This window comes from Pollicipes pollicipes, unplaced genomic scaffold (assembly GCF_011947565.3).
Source record: "Pollicipes pollicipes isolate AB1234 unplaced genomic scaffold, Ppol_2.1 Scaffold_5724;HRSCAF=6776_pilon_pilon_pilon, whole genome shotgun sequence".
In the NCBI taxonomy this organism is placed as follows: Eukaryota; Metazoa; Arthropoda; class Thecostraca; order Pollicipedomorpha; family Pollicipedidae; genus Pollicipes; species Pollicipes pollicipes.
The window spans coordinates 51,257,351-51,267,968 of NW_023596746.1; the positions used below are offsets into that span (position 1 = coordinate 51,257,351).

At 53.8% G+C, this 10,618-nt stretch overlaps 1 protein-coding gene across 3 annotated transcripts; it reads right to left on the reverse strand.

The window, feature by feature from the left end:
* Positions 1 to 243: 243 nt before the first annotated feature.
* Positions 244 to 10,521, reverse strand: kune (claudin). 3 transcript variants are annotated; one of them, XM_037227117.1, is made up of 7 exons: positions 10,065 to 10,132; positions 7,999 to 8,177; positions 7,476 to 7,598; positions 6,555 to 6,704; positions 5,647 to 5,751; positions 3,585 to 3,708; positions 1,913 to 1,997 (listed from the first exon to the last, which is right to left on the reverse strand). In XM_037227117.1, the coding sequence occupies exons 2-6, from the start codon at positions 8,141 to 8,143 to the stop codon at positions 3,587 to 3,589; spliced, it is 645 nt and encodes a 214-aa protein (XP_037083012.1). In that variant the 5' UTR covers positions 8,144 to 8,177; positions 10,065 to 10,132; the 3' UTR covers positions 1,913 to 1,997; positions 3,585 to 3,586. The 3 variants fall into 3 exon arrangements, with proteins under 3 accessions (XP_037083013.1, XP_037083010.1, XP_037083012.1); XM_037227118.1 differs by lacking the exons at positions 3,585 to 3,708; positions 10,065 to 10,132 and adding an exon at positions 10,229 to 10,521 and having other exon boundaries at positions 244 to 1,997; XM_037227115.1 differs by lacking the exon at positions 3,585 to 3,708 and having other exon boundaries at positions 244 to 1,997; positions 10,065 to 10,130.
* Positions 10,522 to 10,618: the final 97 nt, after the last annotated feature.

A 10,618-nucleotide genomic window follows, 5' to 3' on the forward strand; every position in this document is an offset into this window, starting at 1 on the left:
CAAAACAAGCAAAAGCTTCAGCACTTTCCCCAAAACCAACCCTTCTCAACGTTCTCCACCCACGCGCGCCACATGCTTCCATCGCGATGACGGACTCAACGCTCTTCCTAGTCCTGACGATGTCCACGCCATCCGTTTCGTCGCCACCTTGATGGGCGCCCTAGTCACCGGTATTCTGCACACCTTCCCCGCACCGTGGACATTACCAGCACAGCAACGCGGCATCCGCAGCCAGACAGAGCACGCTTCTTCATGAATGTATTATACGAACGTGTGAGGTACAATGAACACAGCGCTCAATGTGTGCAACAAGACGTAAAGATTCGCGGGAGAGATTCGTGTCACGAAAGTACGTCACACTTCACAAACAGGGTCGCATGAGGGAAATGAGCAGCCTACGCAGCACGTCCCTTCTGCTGTGTAAGAAAAACTACACTTCGCTATACGCGCAGCTAGCCAAAACGGCTGGCCACCTATGACGTAGTCACGGAGCGAGGCCACGAGCTGATAACTGAACACAACGGGGGCTTCATTGGAATTGACTGACGTCTGTTGTTTCCCCTTTGCACAGCAGACCATAGATTTTGCCATTATCACCACACGGACACTGCGAAATCCCAAGACTGTTGGCGGCGTGGCCCCTCATACGCTACGGTGGCGTCACCCCAGGAACTACGTGATACATGTGAATAGATACGGTGTGTACCGGCACAAACACGACGATAGATATGCTACAATGGTCGTATAAAAATACGTCGGGTATCTCCATCGAGGCCAGAAAATCACAACAGATCGAAGATTGGACGGTGCTGTTCCAGACGTTATCATGGACGGATACAATGGAACTTGGCTTGCACGGATCACGCTCCACAGTATTCACACTGAGAAATGTCTCCAAAAACGCAGCCTTGTACAATGCTGCACCACTCATGCATACCAACTACTCCACAACACGACGCGCCTCAGGTTTCGACGGAAGTTGTCTCCCGGGTTACCGGCTACTTTGATTCACCTGATCCGGCCGCCGTTACCGGTCTGTTCACGCAAAATTTCGGGATCAGACAATGAGATGGGCTTTCATTACTACTATATCCACAAATAATTGTGAAAGGTTGGTAACAATGCCATTACAGGCACGACCGGCGGAATCCTGCAACGCAAATGCTGATAAAACTTTAAACAAAGATCAGGTGACTGCTTTTTCATGGTTTCCACCTTGTACAATCAAATTTGGAGTATCGTTTGGGAGACAAGATTCTTTCGAGATCTTGCGGAGCATCATGCTAAAATGTAAATCTCAGCAATTAATATGGGAGGGATGGTCCCTTCAGCAGTACCACGATGTCCCTCAAGTAAAAGCCTCTTCACAAAACAGAACCACCTGGTCTGCTCATGAAAGGCTGCCAGAGTTAAAGTTGTAGCTGCATACAAAACACACAAAATAACCTCCCCACCCCACGCCACCCTCCAAAAAGCATGTACCAATCGGGGTCCCCAGCCGGCGGTGCAATGAGCAGGCAGGTTACCTCTGGGTGTTAAATCCCCCCCAAAGCTGCCAGCCAGTCAGAAGCAATGAAGCCTTACAAGCCCGCATGACTCTTTGAGAAGGAGAACTGCGTGTGACACGGCACCTGTGGTGCGGACACACACCAGCGCCGCCCGCCGGCCTGCCCTCTCGAACTCCGGCCCTTCCCCAGTCGGAAGTGGCCGACGGTGGCCGAGGGCCGCCGGCCCTTCGCCGGTAGGCCGACACAAGGCCGCTGCGGGGGTCCGGCTGCCGCTCGGGCCTGGCCGCCCGTCGGCAGGCGTCGGCAGGCGTCAGCTGCGGGCTCCAGCGGCGCCGCTGGCGTCGGTCGCGGCGGCGGCTCACACCTGCGAGGACGGCTCGTAGCCGACGGGGGGCGCGCCGAAGCCGAAGCCGTCCCGCTTATTCTCACGGCGGCCCTCCACCCAGAACAGGATGGCCGCGAAGTACAGCAGGATGCTGCCGGTGGCCGCTGGGGGTGCGCACAACCGTGTCAGCAGGACAGTGGTGGCTCCAGCGCCGGCATCAGCCATCCCCCAGCCGCTGGCTACTGGGGGTGCCCTGACACGGAGACGGGTGCTTCTGATGATTTGGGCGATAATGCACATCTCTGGAACACGCATGAGCTCTTGCAATCAATGAGTACTTTCAATCCCACCTTCAAGCTACACCTGCCCTGTCCGTCCGAGGAGGAACAGGAAATCGCGGCAAGAAAACTACCATCTGAGATGAAACACTTGATGATATCGAGGACGGAGCGCACAACACAGCCATACCGCAGTCCATCACTGCCAATGGACTCGTCCATGCAGCATGCGTCAGGGCCATCGGCAGGCATCGCAAGGGCACAGTCTCTCCGCGGCAGAACATCAAGCGACTTGACGCACTTGGCCCTACCCAGGACCACTGGCCGCCGCGGCCGAGACACCGCCCCTCCAAGCAAGCCAGGCTGGGACGAGGCCAGGCGGCCGAGACACCGCCCCCCCGAGCAAGCGAGGCTGGGACGAAGCCAGGCGGCCGCCATCAATGCAAGCCATGCGAAAGGTAAGGCAAGGCAGAGCCGGCTGACACTGACGTGTTGCGGGAGGGGGGGGGGGGGGGGGGAGGTGGCGGGAACGCAGGCATGAGCAGCACGGTCCGGCAGGGCTGATGTGCCAATGCATTGGTGCAAACGTTCAAGCGTGGAATTAAATCGACAAGCATGGATGAATGTCACGATTCTATCCAAAGTAGGCGGCGTGCCATTCGAAACGAGGCACTCCCGCCCCCGAGTCTCGACTGATTTACGGGCATGTAACGCGTGTAACTGACGGCTCAAACGTAGGCTACCTTACTCTGTGGAGGCCACCACCACGACGGCATGTCGCAGTCGTAGCCCACATCGCTGAGCCGAACTATGAACATTCGACTACGCTGTCGGACGCTCTAACCCTGAACTGGTATAACAATATTGACATCTGAACACTTACAAACTTACATACCTAACTGCTGGTAGCAGCTTCCTTTAAAATCGCAATTTTTGCCTTTAAGTTGCCGAACGTTTTTGTTGGCCTCAGTTACCCCCAAACACCGGAGAAAAAATGGTATTTCCAGCTATATGTTAACAAAAAACGCCGCACTGTACAAACGTGAACATGCCACACACCATACGCCAAGTAGTGACAAGCTTCCAAAATCCGACGATGCCACCACCAACCACGTTTTTACATAGCACGGAACCTGTCAAAAGCTGACCAAGCTGGGAAAGCCCGGAAGATCTCAGTCCTGGACGTGCCAGCAAACAGGTGGCCGGGTTTGACATGGAGCAGGACGATCGCGCCATCCCCCGCGCGTGCACAACTCCGCGCCACCTCTCCGCCGCGTCGGAGCGGCACCAGGCGCGCCACACGGCTGCGCGCCTCGACCTCAGCCGGTCCAGCCCGGGAGCAGTGATCAGCCGGCGGCGCGGGACGCCGCCGCGTTCGCCCGCCCCACCCACACCGGCCCCCCGGCCCGCTCGTGATCAGGTGCGCGTGCCAGCATGCAGTGCTCGTCGGCGCCAGGTCGGCGCGCCATTTACAGTCAGACGGTGGACGCCAGCGCCGGCTTGGCGGTCTTCTGGAGGCGCCTGATGCGGTACTGAACGCGTGCCTCGACCCAGAACAGCAGGCCGGCCAGGGCGGCCAGCACCACGCCCACCACGCCTGGGGACGGCCGCTCAGCGCTCAGGAGCGGGCACCGGGCGGACGGGGACGGGGCCAGTCGCAGGGGCGCGCGCCCCACACAGGTCTGCTGCGAGGGCACACACTGCAAGGGCCAGATACTGCGGTGCACATGAACCCTCAAGCTAGGTACAGAAGCCCATTGTGAGCACCTCAGGTCACAGAAGCTGGAACAATCCGCAGAGGTACAGAAAGCGCACTACCACCACAGGTCAGTTCGAGGACGCACACACACACACACACGCACGCACGCACGCACGCACGCACGCACGCTAGGAAACCATGTGCCACTACCGTCGCCTGAATACATACAGACAGGTGGTACGCCTACGCACACCCCAGCACCAATAACCCCCAAGTAAGCACTAAATACCACGCGCATCATTAGGCCAACACACATTTAATGCGAAAAGACACCAGACTAGTTCAACAGAGAAGAACAGGCAACCGCCACCAGCACAATGGATAGGTGCAACTACATATAAACTGACGGATTTTCAGGCATTTACAAACCATTTGTGGCATTTATAAACCATTGTGTGACATTTATAACCATTTATCGCTGCCTCCGCCATAAAAACCACAACTACCCTGCGCCATATTAATACTTCATGCCCATACCGAAATTTCATCCTTACGCTTGCTATTCACCAATGCTACAGGTGGTGTGGTATTCGAGGGATACGAGCAATGCAGTGCTTAAGCTGTACATCCGGGAAAACCAGAAGCGGGATCTAACTTTCCGCGGCGCCCTCCCTCCCTGCTACTGTGAGAGGCGAGCGACGCCACACAGTCTCAGCAGCCAGGCGCGTCGCCAGGCCCGAATCACGAAAACGGTGTGGTATTGAGCACGTGAGGGTGTTGTAATCGAACATCAAGATTACTTTAACAGGCGGAGAAACAGCTGGCCGAAGCGTCGCTTGAACATTTTACGCCGATAGGGAACAACTCGCCCAATAATCATCACACCTGTATGAACAGAAAGTCTAAACTACTCTGAACAAATCTACGCCTGAACAGTTTTACCGACTATTTGAATATACGCTGAATACATGCGTGAATGTATGCTGGGACTCCACGTTATCTAGCATGGATGCCGAGAGCCAGCCCTGTTCCGCGTTCGCAAGGTTGCTGATGTCCACCGATGCTCAGCCCATGGCAGCTGGGAGCTTAGCGTGCTATTCTGAGAATGGCCAGTGTTTGCAGCTGCCCACTAATCCTGCCGCCCTTTTGTGCGACGTTATCCAAATGTCAGATCGAACTGGCAACCACTTTCAAGGCCCTGATTGGCCGGACAGGACGTCAGAGTCGCCACGGTCAGGGATCTCTTGCTGTCTGAGAACTCAAAAACAACACCAACAACACGCGCCGCTGCTTAAAATGCTTTGAACTTTAGATTTTGTTTGTCTGCTGCCACACTCCAGTCACGAAAGGTTTCAAGGTGGAATCCAAACAGGCGTCGCTTAAGGCGATTAAAAACAGGATATCGAGGACTGTGCCTTGCTGGGGGCTCCAGGGTTGCTGCACCCGACACCTATCCGCAGACATTGAGAACACTACGCAGAGCTGGTACACCACCAACGAAGCTTTTGAACCAAGCAGAAGCGGCGGGCAGCTGCTGCCTGTGACTTCGCGGTCGAAGACGCTCAATCTAGAGTCAAGGAATGTCGCCCGTCTCACGTCAACGCCTTCGCCGATGTGTTATGGGGTGGTGACGAGACGAGGCCGCATCACCGCCATCGGAGCGACCCCACTGGCCGCCTGTTCGCCACTGACTAAAATCCCGACAACTACGCTGTGGCTCCCATTCAACACTGCCATAAGCAGCACGCGTACAGGCATCTACGCACGCAGCCATACGACTGTGACGCCAGCTGGGCGCTGGCCGCCGCGCGTCGGCCCGCCCGCTAGCCGCCTCACCTAGACCGAAGCTCCAGGAGAGGTTGTTGTGGTCGTAGTCTGGCATCCAGTCCCGGGAGTCGCCCAGCACTCCGAACGTGATCACCGATATGGTGCCGCACACCGCTGGAGAACACCCGCCCAGTCAGGCGCAGCCGCCACGCGCCTGCCGCGCACAGCGCTCCGAACGTGATCACCGATATGGTGCCGCACACCGCTGGAGAACACCCGCCCAGTCAGGCGCAGTCGCCACGCGCCTGCCGCGCCACGCACGCTGGACGGCATCGGTCACGAAGAGTCATGGGGACCTATTGGGAAAAGCAAAACATCGCATCTGGCTTAGGCGACCCGTAAGCCCTTAGCTATTACATATTTACTGGCCAGAGCGGCGGACGACAGTGCCGACTGATGGGCTACCGGGACTGGGTGCTGGGTACCATCTGACAGGGTACTGGGACCGGGTACTGGGTACCGTCTGACGGGGTACCGGCACTGGGTACTGGGTGCCGTCTGACGAGGTACCGGGACGGAGTGCTGGATGCTGTCTGACGGGGTACCGGCACTGGGTACTGGGTACCGTCTGACGGGGTACCGGCACTGGGTACTGGGTACCGTCTGACGAGGTACCGGGACGGAGTGCTGGATGCTGTCTGACGGGGTACCGGCACTGGGTACTGGGTACCGTCTGACGGGGTACCGGCACTGGGTACTGGGTACCGTCTGACGAGGTAGGTACCGGGACGGAGTGCTGGATGCTGTCTGACGGGGTACCGGCACTGGGTACTGGGTACCGTCTGACGAGGTACCGGGACGGAGTGCTGGATGCTGTCTGACGGGGTACCGGCACTGGGTACTGGGTACCGTCTGACGGGGTACTGGGGCTGGGTGCCGTGTGACGGCGTGCTGTGACTGCTTGCGTCGCCGGTTACCTGCCACGCCCAGTACGCCGGAGATGATACGCAGGAAGAGGGCCTCTCGCTCGTCATCCATGCAGCAGACGGCGAGAACCACCAGGCCGCCCGACAGCAGGCACGCCATGAAACACAGCGTGAAGAACAGCTGCACTGCGATGAAGAATTCTGAAAACGCACATGGGACACAGATCTGGCTGTTAGCGCGAGAGATATGTGGTCCTCACGCTGGCAATCCCACGTTCCCGTTGAGGGTAGTGAGTAGATGAGGCATCAGCCTTAGCTGTTGCCTATTGCTATGCTTTTCTTGTATACAACAGCGACATTTCGTTCGGTGCGTCTTTGCCACAAGATTCCAAATGTGCCCTCAGATGGCAAAATTCCGTACTGCGTCCGCACATTAGTGGCAGTAATGCGCAGTCCACGCGGTTTTCACGCTTCACAACGTAGAGCGGAACGTGATGCTCGCATAGCCCATGCAATGGTTTAGTTAGCTGTAGTCGCTTATGTAAAACACAACAATACACATGCTACAGCGAAAGGTCACCATGAAACCTCCTAAACAAAGTGCTTCTCACTATTATAACCCCAAGAGCTGCTGAAGGTACATTAGCTGAATACAAACGGGCAATTTTCAGCCATTTTTATGCCTAAATTACAGCCTCCTAAGTGCTCGTTTCGCTTTGTTTCGAGTCAGGCCGTTCACTCCCGTCCTTAATACAACCAGGAACGCCGTAGCTACACTTCTAGAGAACGTACGTGGTCGGACCAGGAACGACGTAGCTACACTTCTAGAAAGCATATGTGGTCGAACCAGAAATGCCGTAGCTACACTTATAGATAACGTACGTGGTTGGACCAGGATTGCCGTAGCTACACTTCTAGATAATGTACGTGGTCAGACCAGGAATGCTGTAGCTACACTTCTAGAAAACGTACGTGGTCGGACCAGATAGTCGATGATTTGGTACTCCTCGTCCAGAACCCAACGGCAGCCCGAGAACCTCATTTCGTACAGTCGTAGTCGCTCTTGGAAATCCTCAAAGCAGACGGTCCACAGCCCTGTGCGGGAAACGTGACGAACGGGTCTCATCATATACCACCGCAAACATCGCCCGACAGAGGGCCGTTGATAAGCCACTGCACGCATGCGCAGCCACGTCACTGTGCTGCGTGGACAACAGATATAACAAACGGCACAGACGCACATGAATGAGCGATGCACACGGTGGCCCAACAGTAAATTTGATCAAGTGTGTTACAAAAATGTGTGCTTGGTTGCTGATTATATCTCAAAAATAGCATTGATAATATCAATTAAGTCAATGACTGTCAGTATAACAGCCAACTCAATGGCGTCACATTGCAGAAAACTATGCAAGACAGACATCCAATTTCCCATTCTTAAGGTGAAGTAACTGACTCCAAAAGAACTCTGTTGATCAGCTTGCCTGCCACGTACCGAGCTTCACGAACTTGGGATGGTCCAGGCTGCCGTCCGTTTCCAGCCAGCAGGGCGTGGCGAATGCGATGACGACGGCCAGTATGCTGAGCAGCGTCAGCCACGAGGCGGCGACGATCGTGTTGGAGAGCCTGCCGTCCGCCATGGTTGGTACACACACCACACCAGCGATGGGCCAGCTGGAGAGCAGAAGAGTCATCATCAGACACATCAAGCATGACAGCCCGCACGCGCCGAAATCTCAGCCCAGTGGCCGACGCCGAAATCTCAGCCCTGTGGCCGACGTCACATTCTCAGCCCAGTGGCCCATGCTGCATTCTCAGTCCAGTGGCCGACATCACCTTCTCAGCCCGGTGACTGATGCCAAAATACAAGCCCACTAATCAACGCCGGGATCTCGGTGCAGTAGCCAATGTATGACGGAGCAACAAACCAAACCATCTGCACAATCACACCTTATGCTGAGACTGTGGTATGATCAAGCCTATGTAAGTGCAATAAGACTGACATAAATGCTTTTCATAATAACTGGGCCAGCAAGCATGTACCACAAATGAGGACTCAGTCCACTTTGTTACAAATCACACAAAACTGTGGGGATGCAATGAAAGCACAAAATATGGAAGGGAAAAGGGCCATGCTAAATTGTGAGGAAAAAGGGGCACACTAATTGTGAACATGCTGTATAACATACTTCCTGCAGAAAGGGGGGGGGGGGGGGCAGGGCTTTCTAGCAGTAAAATGGAGGCAAACCCAACTGAGCTGACTAGAGTTCAGTTCCTTAGCATTCACTTCAGCTCTGGTCATCTGACACTGAACTGCCCACCACTGCAGCTTATGTGCATGCTCACAATGGACAAACCTGAGGGGAACATGGACTTAAAGTGCAGTATGCCAGATATGAGCCTGGCACCCACATAAGTGTCCTGGGATACTTAGGCATAGTTCTACAAATTTAGTTTGTGAGGGGGAGGGGGGGGGGGGCAGACAATGACTTAATGTGACTACAAAATAGGCCAACAAACAAGCTAATCCTCAGGTTTGACAAACTTTCTTCTCAAGTCAAGATCTGGGACAAGACCTGCAATTGGATATAAAACTGTAACCCTTTCAGGATCCTGTAATCATGACAACCAATAGGATCATGAATCCACCCTTCAGATTCAGTCACATGTCTGCAGCAGGCAATGTTGGTTGAAATACTGGTATGGTCAAAGTGATACCTGGATGGCCTGCATACTTCATACTTATATTCATGGAGCCAAGGCTATGTAACTCATGAAGCTCCTTGGTCTGGAGCTCACTGGTATGCATGCACATCACACTGAATTCCAACTTTCTGTCAGAAGTCCTATCAAGTGAAAAATACAAATGTGGGCCTAAGGTGGGGCTGTGTGGGGCCTTGGCTGTGCCCCTAGTGCAAACTCCTGCCAAACTGATAACATCACATGTTACATCTGAACATCAGTGCCAAAGTGGCAGCAACAACAGAACACCCATCCGAGGAGTATGCTGATAATATCAGAGCTCAGCATTCGGCAGCACCATCAATTTTGGCGCAGGAGCAAATGCCTTAGGAAATTCCATTGTGAGCATAATTACAGGTATTAAATTTGAACATCCAACATAATTCATCCTGGCATACAACCAGCTCACATCAGCACCAGGTTCAGTTCAGGTTCAGTGCACATCATGCTGGCTTATGGCAGCAGTGGATAATTTTTTTACAAGGGACTTCCTGTACTTTGCCTTGACCGAGACAACATTTCCCTGGATATATCCAAAATGCAGCTCACGCAAGCCTCCTATTATAACAATACAAAAGTTAATGTACTAGTGCTTTGTCCATTCTCCACATTAACATGTTGGGTGAAGGGGAACATGCCTGCTTAATAATTTTCATTCCCATCAATGGCACTTCAAGAGGGTGCACAGTTATACATGTCACATGCCCTCCACATCTGTAGAGGGGACAACAGCGACTTTACCATTGGAAAGATAAAAAATAAAACTTTAAAGGCAGCTGCTTCAGTGACACACCAAACACAGTTGTCACCGCTGCTTACAATTGACTGTAATGCTGCCCTGTCCAAAGCCCTGCTGGATTTTCAAAAGCATGTCGTTCCGATTGACCCACGCAAGGCATAAGGGCACTCGCGCATAAATAAGACCATGATGAAGTGCGTTTGGCGCAACGGACAGAACATCACCAGGACACCCTGATACGTACCTCTCTTACAAACCAGTGCGGAGGTAACAATTCCCGAATCCTTATCTCCCAACAGATGATATCTATAAAAAAACCACGCCCACCGTGCGCAGCCAACCCACTTCCACACCTGACCAGTACAGACGCAGATTTGTATTGTCGGTACTCCAACGAAAGAGAGTAAAATAGCTTTAGGCGGGGCGTTGTGCCTACTAGCAAAAGGTACTAGGAAGGTGATGTTTCTAGTATGTCAAACAGTATAACAAAAAACACTGAATATGGTGTAATTCGAATAGCGCAAGCCTGGCGCACTTGAGTAAAATTGAATACACCACTCTGATGGCGAGTTCCCTCCAATTTTTCGGCGGCCGCCCAACTGATTCGCATGCCTAGAGGCGAAGGGCGGTAAGC